The 17,316-nt window shown below is 35.1% G+C and overlaps 2 protein-coding genes across 11 annotated transcripts; one reads left to right on the top strand and one right to left on the bottom strand.

The window, feature by feature from the left end:
* Positions 1–1,363: 1,363 nt before the first annotated feature.
* On the bottom strand, positions 1,364–7,205 carry LOC107845306 (probable E3 ubiquitin-protein ligase ZFP1). Of its 9 annotated transcripts, none has more exons than XM_016689546.2 (7): positions 7,038–7,205; positions 5,753–5,842; positions 4,177–4,977; positions 3,230–3,618; positions 3,007–3,105; positions 2,409–2,576; positions 1,364–1,828 (listed from the first exon to the last, which is right to left on the bottom strand). In XM_016689546.2, the coding sequence occupies exons 3-7, from the start codon at positions 4,931–4,933 to the stop codon at positions 1,682–1,684; spliced, it is 1,560 nt and encodes a 519-aa protein (XP_016545032.2). In that variant the 5' UTR covers positions 4,934–4,977; positions 5,753–5,842; positions 7,038–7,205; the 3' UTR covers positions 1,364–1,681. The 9 variants fall into 9 exon arrangements, with proteins under 9 accessions (XP_016545032.2, XP_016545034.2, XP_016545033.2 ...); XM_016689548.2 differs by having other exon boundaries at positions 7,127–7,197; XM_016689547.2 differs by having other exon boundaries at positions 4,177–5,027; positions 7,038–7,194.
* Positions 7,206–12,140: 4,935 nt separating this feature from the next.
* LOC107844091 (transcription elongation factor 1 homolog) lies at positions 12,141–17,022 on the top strand. 2 transcript variants are annotated; one of them, XM_047398394.1, is made up of 5 exons: positions 12,141–12,186; positions 14,873–15,029; positions 16,232–16,302; positions 16,589–16,610; positions 16,720–17,022. In XM_047398394.1, exons 2-5 carry the CDS (start codon positions 14,917–14,919, stop codon positions 16,778–16,780), a joined length of 267 nt encoding a protein of 88 aa, XP_047254350.1. In that variant the 5' UTR covers positions 12,141–12,186; positions 14,873–14,916; the 3' UTR covers positions 16,781–17,022. The 2 variants fall into 2 exon arrangements, with proteins under 2 accessions (XP_047254350.1, XP_016544073.2); XM_016688587.2 differs by having other exon boundaries at positions 12,142–12,186; positions 14,905–15,029.
* Positions 17,023–17,316: the final 294 nt, after the last annotated feature.

Here is a 17,316-nt window from a genome sequence, read left to right as displayed (position 1 = left end):
GAACGGGTAATTTGAGACGGAGAGAGTATATTGTTTTATCTTGAGTCGGGGATTTATCGAAAATAGTTTTTCTATCTCAGCTACACTTATTACACTCACCAAAACCTATCAGTGGGAATATATTGAGTATGTTATTGTATTATTATACGCTACACATCATACCAAATGATTTCGAATCGGTATAAGTTATTCTATCATGTATGGGAAAACTTATCTTATCACTGTAATATGAATGGTGGAATAAATAATCTCGAGACTGAGTAATATCTTCGATCACACCAAACGACCCCGAGAATGTACTAAAAACCTTCATTAAGTTTGAATAAGTAGATATATGTATTCTACGTGGCAAATTTCACGTGATTTAACATTTAAAACGTGTGCATCTCAATGATATATCATGTAGAACGCATATATCTACTTGTTCAAATTTACGATAGTTTAAGTACATAAGTGTAGAACACATAGATGTTAAAAATGATACCAAAATGTAATAATCATGATATCCCGGCCAATTTGTACGCACCTCAAAATTAATTCTACAGAACACCAGCGACTTCCCACCAATGCGTGATGGACAGGTGGGAAGAAATCACATAGCGTTCTTAAGTAGAAAAAGGACAGCAACATATCCTGTGAAACTCCACTGGCAAGGTCTGGAGAGGATATTTATGAATACGCACACATTACATCTACCCCGCGAAAAAACTATACCAAAATAAACTTCAATGTCACAACCCGACCCAAGTCCTGGCCGCGACGGGCATCCCTAACCATCAAGGCCCGAGAGACCCCTGTAACGGCCCTAGTTTGGTTAAGGGTGTTCATATTTTCCTTCAGGCAAAGAACTGTTTAAAAAAAAAAAAAAAAACGATGTTGCACCTGCCAAGGTTCGAACCCAGGTTGTTGATGCGGAAATGCACACCCTTAACCACTGGACTATGCTTCTCTAGCTTGTTAAGCGTGTGCAACAACATATATATAACCATAAATATCTATATTTAACCTATATACTCGAAAAAAAATTCCAACGAAGGGTGTTCATCTGACCACCTTTTGTCGGTTGTGGCTCCGTCACTAAACAGTCCAACTCACTAGTGATATTGTCCGCTCTGAGCCTAGGCCCGCACGGCTTTAAAACGCGTCACTAGAGATAAGGTTTGCTTACTTATATACCCAGTATCTCTCCTGTATTTTGCCGATGCGAGACTCCTTATCCTAAGTTGGAGTGTTACATTCAAACACCAGCATTGTTGCATCAGCACTACCGCTTAGTACGTTGACAGTAGGAACGGAGGATTAGTCTTACGGCTGCCGGCTGTAGGAATATCTGGGAAACCAAAAAAAAAAAAACAAGAACCAATACATAAGAACCCATTATTATTAACATAATATCCAAGAGGAGTTGTCTGAAATGGGATAAAATGCCCATTGTATATCAGTTCAACCACATGGTACAGAACAAAAAAAAACTACCAAGAGCTTCTGTACAACTTCAGTTGACATAGATAAGGCCAACAAGATGTACTTAGATAGGTTGACAGTATATCTTGTCAAATATTTATACAAAAATACAGTACATTTGTACAGTTTCAGTAACCGTTTCCTTCTCGTCGGAGAATAAATATACGCAACAGATCCAAAATGCTTCAGAAGATGACCATGTGTATCGCCTGTTTTTTCACGAATCCTTTACTTCTGCGACCAACGCTGTGGACTTGCATATGGGACAATTGTTCTTGACAATCAACCAATTCGTTATGCACTCTGCATGATATTCATGCCCACAATCGAGAGTCCCCACGCTCTCTTGGTCCTTGTAATCAGACTGAAATAACAGCACATACATGCAGGTCATCGGAGATGCTAAATAAGCGAAGCTTGTGAACTAACAGTATATCACGACACAAACACAGTAAACAAGTACGACGCTTACCTTTGACAGAATAGACGTAATAAGATGGTTAGAAACAACTTAAGAGACCGTGGAAATATTGTGCGGTACACACAACAAAAGAAATAGCAAATTTAACCACGGTCACAAGCTAACAGTATATCACGACACAGACACAGTTAACAAGTACGACGCTTACCTTTGACAGAGTAAACGTAACAAAATGGTTCGAAACATCTTAGAGACCGTGGCAACATTGTGTGGTACACAACAAAAGAATAGTAAATTTAACCACGGTCTGTCAATGAATTCTTCGTAAATTTAACTGGTGGTACACAACAAAACTACCAGTGGTGTGCTTCATGAAGTTGAAAAAACAAAATTTAACTCATTAACCTACGGGAATCATCGAAAGTTCCTGGAATCAAGTCACAAGTTGAGTAACTAAATACCCTATGGAAAATCGTACTCAAATGTTTCCCATGTCAACCGTAAGTCAGTATAGAGGTAATACCTGGCATATGACACAGAAATCGATCTTGTGATCTGAACATGCAGCACTTTCCAAATTGCAAGGAATTCCCACGGACGAAAATGATCTTGTTTTCAAATGGCTAACAATAACGTCCTCCAATAACCCAGTTTTTGCGGTGCCAATCTGCTCTCCCAATGCAAGAAACTCCTGGTGTAGGATGTTAAAGTCGAACAAATTTAGTTTCTAGAAGTTACAACAATAAGTTGCCACCTGAACATTAATAAAGTAGTATTCCGTTCATTTCCATTTGTTTGTCTAGTTTTAACTTGGCACGGAGTTCATGAAAATAAAGAGACTTTTAAATCTTGTAATCTTGAATTAAAGATACGTAGAATGTATCAAAATGTCCTTTGACGTTGCGGTCTTAAACATGTCACGTGGAATATTGAAATTAAAGAGTGCCAAAAAAGGAAAGAGGTGTTCTTTTTGAAACGAACTTAAAAAAGAAGACGAACAAATTAAAACTGAGGAGTATATAACTAGCGAAAAAAGGAAAATGGAGAAGCAACATATACTCATTAACCATCGTGATAATATAAACCAGTACATACAATAGAGGAACCTTCTACGTTCCTACCTCATAAGACATGTTATCTACGTCCATACGCATCTCTCTGTGCTGATCAACAGAATCACGCACTTCATGGTAGCCGGGAATATCCAGCATTGCCACGCCCTACATACAACCACCATATAAGGATATAAACCGTTATCTTCATTCCATAACTTTTACTGCATTAAATTAGACTATAAATGTGATAAAAAGTTATGCAAAGCTGGTAAAACGGAAACATATTTACATCCTCCGGAAGAACTCTCATGTTAGGTAGGTTGTGATATCTAGTATTTGTTCCAAGCATGAATCCCTCTCGTTGAGGTCTGTACAATCTAAACCCAGTCGGTGGGAATGGTCTAATATATCTAGACCCTGCCTCTACAATGGCGAATGGATTGATAGCGCTGTCAAACGAGCTACTTGGTAGGTGTCTCTGTGAAGACGCGATCATTTGTGGAGGGAGGGTGATAAATTGGGGTCTCACTCCTTGAATATGTGGTGGCAGACGAGGAAGGTTTGGGTGCCTTTGAGGAATCGATGGATACACAAAACTAGTCAATCCTCCATTCCCGTTTGTTACTTGATAACCTCGCACGCTGATGTTTCCACCATCTTCACAGCCTTGAATATCACCTAGAGTAACACAGAAAAGAAGAAGACAGGCAATTAGTTTCGGACGTTAACTTGTGGCGTCATTGGCGCTACAAACAGATACGTTGAGTTTCCCCTGAAGATTTGGGAAAGGCTTTACCATCCTAAAGGCGTATAAAGTATAGGAGAGAGATGCAACAATTTCTTCAACGTTAACTTTTACATCAATTAAATCAACTATGCATCAATCCCAAACTCGTCACAGAGCTATACGAATCCTTTATAATCATTCCGCCTTAAACAAAGTTAACTTTTAGCAGTAGAAAAATATGAGATGAGGTCTAGAAGAGAACGTGGGGATGGAGAAGGAAAGAATAAGATTTGTGTCCAGTGAATACATCCTTTTTACATATAAAGAATGCAGACGGAAGCTCAAATATGCACTGTTCAAATGGGTGACACAGCAGTAGCACATAGTACAACAAAACTTAAAAGAGCACCGACTTGATGAACATTAAATGAAAAAAAGAATACGAAGTATTTAGTTGAGCAACTTTTTGTTCAATTATCATTAAAGAAAGAATGATAGGTAGAGTGTACCAGGTAGATAAGGTAGACGAGCACTTTGATTCCAGGCCCATGTTCCAGCCTCCCTAGTACTGCTGTTGAACTGCACGCCTGACCAATAATTGCCAGGAAACTCACAGCCTTGGCTCACATAGTTCCCTTGAAGCAGATGATTGCTCATACTTCTCAGAGCACCGTCCTCGGTGAATGATAATGCGCCATTCCCACAGTATTCAGGTGGTACAAAAGACGCAGAAACCATTGAGGCAGGAGGAAAGCTGAAGCCTACCAACGCATGTTGATACTGAAAATTAACAGGGATTCCTTCAGCATTTTTTCTTTTAAACAAGCCTCCGACATTGTCTATATAAAGATTGTTCCTTCCATAACTGTCTTCATTAATTCCAAGGCTGCATTGACTGCTTGCAAATGGAAGCTGCTCATGTTGCCCGTGGATTACTGGAACCGGGAAATCTCTAGGAGCGGACGGAGCAGCCATGTAATAGTTATAGTGATTCGACGATGAAGCAACGGCTGGGTAAAGATTGGTGGCGGGATGCTGATATTGAACCCCGTCGTACTGCAACTTTCCATAAATTAATGCACCCTCTTGATGATATTGTGGATGATGCAAATAGAAATTGCCAGCATTTCCAGGAACTGGTAATATCGCATGGACATTAGGCTGCGGAAAGGCTGCTAAGCTCCTGTACAAAGAATAAGGCTCCAGTTGAACATCTTGGCTTCTCTGCTCCGCTTCCAAATCAGTTATTTGATTACTATACGACATACTCCTTTGCGCAATGTTATCAAGTTAAATCTAGTGGAGACTGCCTGCTTGGAGAAGAATCGGGCGTCGTTATACATATTACTTTCTCGCAAATCTATCAGTAAGAGATTGCACAACTTTATTACATAGAGGACACAATTTTTTATGTTCATTAAAATATATCTATAAATGGTCATCTCAATAAGCACAGTTCAATACAACCTAAAACTTATGTTGAATTTTCGTATTCATGATCTTTGAGTGAAAAACTAGATCTTGCCTCGCAACTCATCACCTATATATAGCAACCAATGTGTTGCTCGGACACTCCAAACATGTTGGCGCACCTGTGTCGGATCCTCCAAAAATGCACTACTTTGGAGAATCCAACACGCATCTGTCGACATTTTTGAAGAGTTCGAGCAACATAGATTTAAATATTAAATTCTTAACCTTCTTTAAAAGTGACAGACATAAATAAATAAACTATGAGAAATCTTTTTTACCGTGTGTGATCTTTGCGAATAATTGTTCTAAAGTTTCTCCTTTTCAGTTTCATTTTATCGCCGTTGAACCAAGAAAAAGTAACCAAATCATACACACACACACCCCTATCAGCATTATCCAATAAAAGTAACATATAAGTGATGCACAAAAAACATGTCATTCATCTATGTTGCTTGGATTCTTCAAAAAAAAACCACTAGGTGCTTCTCCGATCCTCCAAAAGTAGAGAATTTTTTAAGGATCCAACACCGATTCGGCTGCATTTTTGGAGAGTCCAAGCAACATAGCCATTAATGAAGCCAAAAGGTAAGATATAGCAAATCAAAACCGCACCTTTTTAGTATCCAAATTTGATTCCTTTACAGAGTATTGCCTCTAACAACAAAGCAGACAATTTTGACATAAATTAACTGTAACTAACCTCTGCATATATCAAAAAATAAAAATTAAAAAAAATCTAAAAGGTCAAAATGAAAACCACAAATTTGAGTTAGATATGAAAATCACAATCATAATAAAATCCATAAAAATTTCTTCATTTGAGAGCCTAAAACATGCATTTTTTTTACTATGATAACAAGAAAAAACACATAAAAATTGAAACTTCTTCAACTGAATTTATGATAACAAGAAAAAAAACACATAAAATGGTCAAAAGAAAAACACCCAAATTTAATTTTACCTATAAAAAACACAATTAAAGCAAAATTCAAGCAAACCCCACAAAAATAAATCATCTTGAAGCCTAAAGCATGCATTTTTTTACTATGATAACAAGAAAAAACACATAAAGATTGAAACTTTTTCAACTGAATTTATGATAACAAGAAAAAACACATAAAAATGGTCAAAATAAAAACACCCAAATTTAATTTTACCTACGAAAAACACAATGAAAGCAAAATTCAAGCAAATCCCACAACAAAAAAAATCATCTTGAAGCCTAAAGCACATAATTTTTTGACTATGATAACAGGAAATACACATAAAATGGTCAAAATAAAAACACCCAAATTTAATTTTAGCTACAAAAATCCCAATGAAAGCAAAATTCAAGCAAACCCCACAACAAAAAAAATCATCTTGAAGCCTAAAGCACATATTTTTTTTACTATGATAACAAGAAAAAACACATAAAAATTGAAACTTTTTCAACTGAATTTTCCTTCATTGGATATGGAAATCACAATCAAAGTAAAATTCAAGCAAAACCCACAAAAATTTCTGCATCTTGAAGCCAAATACATACATTTCTTGGCATAACAAGAAAAAAAACACATAAAAATTGAAACTTTTTCAACTGAATTTTCCTTCATTAGATATGAAAATCACAATCAAAGCAAAATTCAAGAAAACCCCACAACAAAAAAAATCATCTTGAAGCCTAAAGCATGCATTTTTTTACTATGATAACAAGAAAAAACACATAAAATGGTCAAAACAAAAACACCCAAATATAATTTTAGCTATAAAAATCATAATCCAAGCAAAATTCAAGCAAAACCCACAAAAATTTCTTCATCTTGAAGCCAAATACATGCATTTCTTGGAATAACAAGAAAAAAAACACATAAAAATTGTAAATAGTCCTTTAATGGAAAAGAGAAAAAGGGCTAACCAGAGTGAGATAATTGAAAATGGAAATGAAGAGAGTAAAGTAAGCAAAAAAAGTGGATAAAAAGAGGGGAGATTTCAACGGAATTTCACCAATGGCGATTCTTGAAATGCCTCTCTTGTGTGATGAGAAATAAACTTACTGTCAATAGTAAGTTTTTTTTTTTATAAAACTTTTATTGTCTAATTATTTTTATTTATTTATTTTGCTTAGGTCTATAATTAGTTACTTATTAAAAGAAAATTGTAGCTAGCAGATGATTTGGACATGTGAATAGGAGATGTGTAGAAATTTTGTTCCATGAGGAAGTACGAAAAGTTGGATTATTAAAAAAATTGTAGCTCGTGGACAAGATGATGTAAGCGTGATTGAGATGATTTGGACATATGAATGGGAGATTACGTACGAAAAGACAAAATGATGCAAGTGCGATTGAGATGATTTGGATATGTGAAGAGGAGATGTGCAGAAACTCTGCCCTAGTGAGGAAGTACGAGAAGTTGGATTATTAAAAAAATTGCAGCTCGTGGATAAGATGATGTAAGCGCGATTGAGATAATTTAGACATGTGAATAGGAGATCAAGTACGAGAAGTTGGAATATTTAGAAAATTGTAGCTCATGGATAAGATAATGCAAACGCAATTGAGATAATTTGGACATGTGAAGAGGAGATGCGCAGATGCCCCAGTGAAAAAATACGAGAAGTTGGATTATAAAAAAGATTGTAGCTCGTGGCAAGCGCGATTGAGATGATTTGGACATATGAAGAGGAGATGTGCAGAAACTCTGCCCTAGTGAGGAAGTGCGAGAAGTTTGATTATTAAAAACAATTGTAGCTTGTGGACAAGATGATACAAGCACGACTGAGGTGATTAGGACATGTGAAAAGGAGATTTGCAAACGACCCAGTGACGAATTACGAGAAGTTAGAATATTAAAAAAGTTATAGCTTGTGGATAAGATGATGCAAGGGCGATTGAGATGATTTGGACATGTGGAGAGGAGATGCCAGACGCCCCAGTGAGAAAGTACGAGAAGATGGATTATTAAAAATATTGTAACTCATTGATAAGATGGTGCAAACACGATTGAGATGATTTGGATATGTAAAGAGGAAATGCGCAGACGCCTTGGTGAGGAAGTACGAGAAGTTGGATAACTAAAAAAATTGTAGCTCGTAGATAAGATGATGTAAAGGCGATTGAGATGATTTGGACATGTGAAGAGGAGATGCGCAGACGCCCCAGTGAGAAAGTTCGAGAAAATGGATTATTAAAAAAATTGTAACTCGTGGATACGATGGTGGAAACGCGATTGAGATTATTTGGATATGTGAAGAGGAGATGTGCAGACGCCCCTGTGAAAAAGTATGAGAAGTTGGATTATTGAAAATATTGTAGCTCGTGGACAAGATGTGCAAGCACGACTGAGATGATTTGGACCTGTGAAGAGGAGATGCGCAGACAACCCAGTAAGGAAGTACGAGAAGTTGGATTACTAAAACAATTGTAGCTCGTGGATAAGATAATGTAAAGGCGATTGAGATGATTTTGACATGTGAAGAGGAGATACGCAGACGCCCCAGTGAGAAAGTACGAGAAAATGGATTATTAAAAAAATTATAACTCGTGGATAAGATGGTGTAAATGTGATTGAGATGATTTGGATATGTGAAGAGGAGATCTGCAGACACCCCTATTAAAAAGTACGAGAAGTTGGATTATTGAAAAAACTGTAACTCGTGGACAAGATGATGCAAGCACAACTGAGATGATTTGGACCTGTGAAGAGGAGATGCGCAGACGACCCAGTGAGGAAGTACGAGAAGTTGGATTACTAAAAACAATTGTAGCTCGTGGATAAGATGATGCAAGGGCGATTGAAATGATTTGGACGTGTGAAGAGGAGATGCGCAGATGACCCAGTGAGGAAGTACGAGAAGTTTGATTATTAAAAAGATTATATCTCGTGGACAAGATAATGCAAGCGCGACTGCGATGATTTGAATTTTGGACATGTGAAGAAGAGATGCTCAGACGCCTCAGTAAGGAAGTAAGAGAAGTTTGATTATTAAAAACAATTATAGCTCGTGAACAAGACGATGCAAACGCGATTAATTAATTAACAACAACAATATGAGTTGGGTTTTTTTGTGACATTTTTTTTTAGCCGTTAGTAATTGTGGTAGGTATTTATTTAGTTACTAGAATCGTGTACCACTAAGATGTGATAGAAGATATATGGAATTTCAACTTGATATATCGATGTCGTAAAGTCATTAATTAATATATATTTTTTTATTTTAGTAAGATTGGAATCACGATGCTTGTTTTTTTATTTTTCGATGGATAAGAATGAATTAGCTAAATGAAATTAAAAGGAAATTATTTTCGTTAATTGTATCGAATCATGAGTAGACTTTATCGTCACCTACAAAAAAAAAAATCTCTTTCATCACTAAATAAAGTGAAACAGTATGATCGACTTTCTAAAAAATACGATGAAACTGCTTTGTTAATATAATAAACATGTGCTTAAAAGACATTCTAAACTCCATATTCGATTTATAAGTTCATAATATAAAATTCACTTTACTATTTTAAATGATGATCTAGAATTTAATATTTATTAAAATTTTATCATATTTATTTATTTATATTTAATTTTAGATTGTGATTTTTCACTATAAATATTTGACTTTCAATAGCTTGAAATGTTTACTTTAATTTGATCCTTTTACCTATTACTTATGAATATTCACACATTTTCAAAACTATAATCAATTTCATAATTCAATGTGTATTATTACTTTCTTATTTGAGGATAATATACTTTAAATATAACATACTTTTTTATGTAAAGAGACCAAAATGTACTTATTAATTAATTAATAACTAAATATGTTTAGGCATAGATCATAACAATCTGACGTTTCAGGTTCAAATTTCAATAAAGATTAAAAAGATATCGTTGATTCTTCTCATCCGTCCTAGCTTTGATGTAGAGAGAGATTACCTCGTATTTATTGTTGATGGAGTTACCTCATATTTCGTGTACTTAATTGAGGCGCGTGAAGCTGATCTGAATACCACGATTGTCCCAAAAAAAAAATCATCGATAACCGAAGAACTACAATTATTGTTCTCCCTTTTTATTTTCTCTCTCTCTTTTTTTTTTTTCTAATTCAAAGTTGAAAGCAAAACCACAACAATAAAAAGATGAACAATCTCAATTGAATATATATGAAGGAATCTTAAAGCAATGTTTTATTTTTTTATAAGATAAATATATTGTTTGCTTATCTTTAAATACTCTCATGCAATGGACAGTGCATGGAGAATTATTAAATAATAAAAACTCATTAATTAATCATATTATTAAAACATCAATTACATTAGATAAATAATTCATTTTTCTTAATTTTGTTAAAGAAATAAATTAATCAATTAAACTTGGCAACGTATACTACAAAATAATTGTTTAAATTAGTGATAGAACAAATGAATTATTGGTCAACTATAAACAAATTAAGGTAAGTAAATCATGTTCTATACAGTTTCTATTGCTTCTTAAATAATTTTAGTATGTTGCAATTTTTTTTTTGTGTGGGGGTGGTGGGAGGGGGTGAGTGCTGAAGATGAATGGGGCTAAATAATCTGTCGAAGTTGTGGAATGTAAAAATAAATTGGTAAGGAAGCGTTCCGCCTTAGAGAAAAACCTTTGCGCGAGCGGTGGTGGACGAATCAGAAGCGAGAATGTTGGCTTGAGTAACGCAGACATTGGTGAGAATCCAATGCCCTAAAGACCTAAGGGTTCCTCCGCAAGGTTCGTCTACGGAGGGTGAGTCGGGGCCTGAGATCAGGCCAAAATGCGTAGTCGATGAATAACAAGTGAATATTCCTGTACTACCCCTTGTTGGTCCCGAGGGACGGAGAAGGCTAGGTTAGTCGAAAGATGGTTATCGGTTCAAGAACGTAAAACGACCCTGCTTTTTTTTTTTTTGGTAAGAAGGGGTAGAGAAAATGCCTCGAGCCGGGTGTGGGTGGGTGGGGCCAATATCATTCTCAAAGTTCAAATTCAACTTTTTTTTTTTTTAATTAAGATCAAAGGAATACTTATCGCCTATCATAACACCTAATGATATATATGTATACAAATTCAGCGATATATATAATTTCGTAAGTTGAAATATGCATATCGGAGTTTGGAGAAGGAAAAATTGGCTATTTATGCAATTCCACATATATAACGACATACCAAGTGTAATAGCAAGGGAACCCTAGAAGAACCCGATAACTCCAACGAACGTTCATCTACGATCCATGCTAGATCTGATGAGCTGTCCAAACTACATCCTCTACCTTTTTGACAATTCATCTTTTCCTCAACTCAAGGACTACATTTCCCGCAAATAACTATGACAAAATTATACCAAGCAAACAACATAAAACCTGACAGTTTGGAGCTTAATGATAGTAAATCCTTACATTTTGCATAATTACTGAAAATCTCGATTTTGAATCTGTCAAAATACATAATTAGATCTCAGTACATTCAATGAAGATATATTTTTTACTTTGTAATGATACATGGTTAGCTCCCGATATATTTTTCTCAATTTTTGGTCTATCGAGATACATAATACATCCAACGAAGATACAATTTTTTCTTTAAGAAGATACATTATTAGCTCTTGATATATATTTTTTTGATCTTGGGTCTGTCGGGATACATAATACATCAAACTAAGATACATTTTTTCCTCTGTAAAGATACATAATGAGTTTTTGAAATATTTTTTTCGATTTTGAGTCTTTCAAGATACATAATTAGCTTTCGTTACATCTAATAAAGATACATAATTAGTTTTTTTTTTAATTATTTTATAAGGGTGAGAATTTGTATAAATATGATATGTATATGTGTAATTTTTAGTTATATTATTTTTCCTCAATTTATATTTGGGCTTTTACCTCCTAGTTTAGCCCAAGTAACATATATAATGGGCTTCCTAAAATAACGGCCCAGTTTCTAGAGTCTTCTTAATCGGACTTCGGGTCGAAACTTCTGCCTATAAATACCCCTTCATCCCAAATTTTTTTCCCACTCTTTCTGTAATGGTGTGAAAAAGGAAGCGCATTTTTTCTAAGGTATGTTTCACTATTCTCTATTTTTCTCTTCGGTTTCGGTTCCGATAGCTCTATTGTTTCGGTGTGTAGCGTAATTTTTTTACTTCGTTCACTTTTACTTGTCATGTTTCGCTTCAGAATAGTCAATTAAACCTGTATTCGAGCTAAATTGAATTAGATTTATTTAATGATTTAAAAGCTCTATTGTTCCGGTATGTAGTGTAATCTTTTTGTGATATTCAATGATTTTTTAGCTATTATCTTTTTCTCTCTCTTCGGTTTCAATTTTGATTGCTCTATCGTTTCGGTATGTAGTGTAATTTTTGTTGTGATATACTTACTTCGTTCATTTTTACTTGTCATTTTTCACTTCAGAATAGTCAATTAAACTTGTATTCGGGGCTTAATTGAATTAGATTTATTCAATAATTTAAGCTATTATCTCTTTTTCTCTAGGTTTTGATATTTAGTGTAATTTTTTTGTGATATACTCACTTTGTTCATTTTTACTTGTCATGTTTCGCTTCAGAATAGTCAATTAAGATGTCAATTAGACCTGTATTTGGAGCTAAATTGAATTAGATTTATTCAATAATTTAAACTGTTGTTTCTTTTTCTCTACGTTTTGATTTTGATTGCTCTATCGTTTTGGTCTGTAAGGTAATTTTTTTTTGTGATATACTCGCTTAGTTCATTTTTACTTGTCATGTTTCGCTTCAGAATAGTCAATTAGGCCCGTATTCGGAGCTAAATTGAATTAGATTTGTTCAATAGTTTATTTTTACTTGTCATGCTTCGCTTCAGAATAGTCAATTAGACCCGTATTTGGAGCTAAATTGAACTAGATTTATTCAATTTCGTTCATTTTTACTTGTCATGTTATGCTTTAGAATAGTCAATTAGACCCGTATTCAGAGCTAAATTGAATCAGATTTATTCAATAATTTAAAAGCTCTATCGTTTTGGTATGTAGTGTAGTTTTTAGTGTGATAAATTCACTTCGTTCATTTTTACTTGGCATGTTTCACTTGAGAATAATCAATTAAACCAGTATACGAAGCTAAATTGAATTAGATTTATTCAATAATTTCAACTATTATCTCTTTTTCTCTACATTTTGATTAGTGTAAATTTTTTTGTGATATGCTCATTCGTTCATTTTTACTTGTCATGTTTCAGTTCAGGATAGTCAATTAAACCTGTATTCGGAGCTAAATTTAATTAGACTAATTCAATAGTTTAAACTATTATCACATTTCGTTCATTTTTACTTGTCATGTTTCACTTCAGAATAGTCAATTAAACCTATATTCGGAGCTAAATTGAATTAGATTTATTCAATTTAGCTCTATCGTTTCGGTATGTAGTGTAACTTTTTTGTGATATACTCACTTTGTTCATTTTTACTTGTCATGTTTCATTTCGGAATAGTTAATTAAACCTGTATTTGGAGCAAAATTGAATCAGATTTATTCAATGATTTAAACTATTGTTTCTTTTTCTCTACGTTCTGATTTTGATAGCTCTATCGTTTCGGTCTGTAGGATAATACATGTTAAAATGTTTGTGGAAGTCCATGCAGTTTGATTCTCGAGAAGCTAGATGTGTTAAGTAAAATTAATCGGGAGGGAGTATATGTGTCTTTCTGTTTTGTCTCTTGTCGCTTATAGTGTTTTCTAATTGTTCTGTGTGAGCTATGGTAAATTGTTTTATAGTTTTTTTTTAGGGTTTATATGGATCGAGGAGGAAGACTCTGTTTTGTTCTGCAATTTTCCGATTGAGAAATTAATAAGGATTTTTATTTGATTGCTCTTCGGTTTTGGCTTTTGTAGTGTAATTCTTATGGGATATAAATTATTTGGTTTTATGGTTTATATGAATTCTTCTATCAGTTACCTGTAACTGTTTTCATTCTATTTATTCGTTGTTTTGATGTTGGGAAAGTTGAATATGTCGAGGTCTTGTCTTAGTTCTGTTCTGCAATTTTCTGATTGAGAATTAACAAGGACTTCAATTTCAATTGCTTTTTCTATTCCCTGATTACAAGAATCAAGCAAGCAGAAATTTATCAGATAGTTTGATTTGAAGTCATCTTATAAACAAAAGTACAATTTCCTTATTAGATTTGTTGGGATACTTACACTTGCTTGTGGTTAGTTGGGAGATGGTTGCATACCATTTAGAAATTGTATATGTGTTTTCCTCATTGAAGGCATGCTTGTGGTGGGGGTGGGGGGTCACTTAGGACCTGACGTGGGTTACAAATAGAGCTGGATGCTTTGACGGGCTTCTATTTGAACTGATTGGCGACCTGTCACATTATATATTTCCCTTAACTATAACATTCTTGATTTTTTTCTTGCATAATATTTTTGTTTGTTCATTGTTAATTGCACTCTGCAATCTGAATTAGAAACTTGAACTGCGTTTTCACATCTGAATTAGAAATTTAGACGATTTTGAACTGATTGATAACCTAGTACATCACATATATCACTTAACTATACAACTTTCTTCATTTCTGTTCTCGCATAATATTCCTGTCTGTTCACTGTTAATAGCACTACGTGGTAAAAATCCCAACATATTGGTGCCCTTCGCCTTGTCCACACACTGCATCCCTTTGTCATTTTCTTGTCTGGGCATCTGTTTGTATTTCTTCGTCTGCCCTATCTTGAAGTGTAATATTTTTCCATTTGTTATCTAGGGTCTTAATATATACATTATTGTTGGGTGAAGTTTGATTGGAAAATGGGCAAGAGGAAGTCAAAAGCAAAGCCAGCACCAAAGAAGAGAATGGACAAACTCGACACAGTCTTCAGTTGTCCTTTCTGCAATCACGGAAGCAGTGTGGAATGTCGCATGTGAGTGCTCCTTCATCAATTTTTAGTCTTAGACAAGTTGCTTTTATATACTGAATTGATTGTCTGCTCATCGTGTGTCTTGAAGCTTTATATTTGTATTGCTTGAAATTAAAGCTCTTTGCTGCCATCTCCTGTCCTTTAATCTTAAACTAGATATATGATTCTTATTAGTAGGTAAGAGCAAATGGAGGATGACTATACCATTCAGATAGAATAATAAGTACACCCCGCGGGTGCGGAGCTAGCATACAATGAGGGGGTTCATCCGAACCCTCTTCGATGGAAAATTACACCATTTCTACACGGGTAAAATTATTTTTATGTATATATAGTAGATGTTGAACCCCCTTCGGCTTAGTTCGTGTGCGCACTTTTGAACCCCCTCAATGAAAATCCTGGCTCCGCCACTGCCTTGCACCATCCTGTATGTGGTTTAACATGATAACTTGAGCCAGTGGCGGATGTAGAGTAGAAAGTGTGGGTTCCCGAGAACCCACACCCGCTACCGTAAGGTTTAAAATTACATAGAAAAATCGTCAAAAGTTATAAATATTAATAGGTGGGAACCTATAACTAAACCAAGGTAAAGCTTAGTGGTAGGAAAGGAGCCCCTTGGGAACTACAAGTTTGAAATTCTGGATGTTCTCTGACTTGAGCCCAGGATTTTTGAAATTAGAAGCTCAGATATTTGGATAAGGAGGGATAATGAAGTTAAAATGAGAGTTTTACAGGCTGAAAGTATGTGTCCCGAGGAAGACGATCTCTTTTTTCCTATTTCCCTGGTTCAGTTTGGGTGGATACGAGACAATGCTGCCCTCAAAATGGTGTTGTGTTTCCATTGACGTGTTGCAGATATTTTTGCCTGAGAGGCGATCAAGGAGTTGAGGTTTTAGTTTTATTGCATTAGTTTTATTGTTTACAGAAAGATCAAATAAAGGTTGTCTAAAAATATAAAAAATTAGCGTTCTTTCTTAAAGCCAGTAGATATAAAGACGGGGAGAGATGAAACAAATTCCTAGGAGGGGTCTTTTTTGTTGTTATGGTTGTTTGGCTGTTTTTCTTTTTATATTCCACGTGTCAATCTTCACTTTGCCACGCCATTAGTGCCGTCATTGTAATTCTGCTGCTTCTATTTTGTTTCTTATAATTGTCTCCATTTGCACTGATTACGTCAAGTTTGTACACGATGTTTTATGGTTCAGTGATATGAAGAACTTGATTGGAGAGGCCATTTGCAGGATTTGCCAAGAAAGCTTTAGTACCACTGTAACAGGTGAGTTTCGAATAATGCCTTGGGCTTTCTTGAGTGCTTTTGGGGAATTGGAGGGATCGTAATGTTCTAATATATGTCTCGGATAACAATAACTCGAATCTCTTGCTCAAATCGGTAATGGATCTAATTAGTATGTGTGACGATAAAATCTTTTATACTGCATCAGAGTACTTTCTGAGAACGTAGAATCTCTAGTGAAATCGTAGTGTTAAATGGGCGCTTTTAAACTTCTGTTTCTCTTGTATTCCTCACCTGGCTAATGTTTTCTTTTTCTTACCCATCGCAGCTCTGACCGAGCCTATAGACATGTAAGTCGATATTGTAACATCATTCAGCTATGCTCTAAATTATAGACTAATTTCAAAACTTCTTTCCCCACGATCATCTTTAATAACTAGTCTGAAATCTGCGTTGTAGATATAGCGAATGGATAGATGAATGTGCACGTGTCAATAACCTCGAAGATGATGGAGACTAGGAGGAGGGTTAGATAGCTCACAAGTCACATCCAAATAGGAGCCACCATACCTCGCGGCTACCTCGAGGCTGATGTAGTTAGATGTTCCTACTGGAATTTGTACAAGATGTTGGAGCAATACCTTGTGTATAAATGGAAAATTTGCAAAGAACATTCTTTTGATTTGTGAACTAGAAAACAATGAAATTGTTGTGGTGTAGAAAGTTACATTTTGCTTATTAAATTTTCTGAATAGGTAAGCATAGGAGAATTTGTGAAGCTGTTGGACACTTAGGGGTCGGAAAACAAGTTATTCCGGAATTATTAACCTCGGGATTAGTTATCCCACCCTCAAGGAAGGATAAGAAAAACACTACAATCCCGGGATAACTAATCTCGAGGTGAGTTATCTCATGCATTTTGTCCCAACAAAACATGATAAAGTTCCTCTTCTAAGTTAATCTCGGGATTAATTATCCTTATTCCTTACCAAACGACCCCTTAAGTTCTACTAATCGTTTATAGTATTGGATAAAGTTTTTATTTCGTACCTGAGC

The sequence above is a fragment of the Capsicum annuum genome, chromosome 10 (genome assembly GCF_002878395.1).
Source record: "Capsicum annuum cultivar UCD-10X-F1 chromosome 10, UCD10Xv1.1, whole genome shotgun sequence".
Taxonomy (NCBI): Eukaryota; Viridiplantae; Streptophyta; class Magnoliopsida; order Solanales; family Solanaceae; genus Capsicum; species Capsicum annuum.
This window is presented reverse-complemented; position numbering and strand designations above follow the sequence as displayed.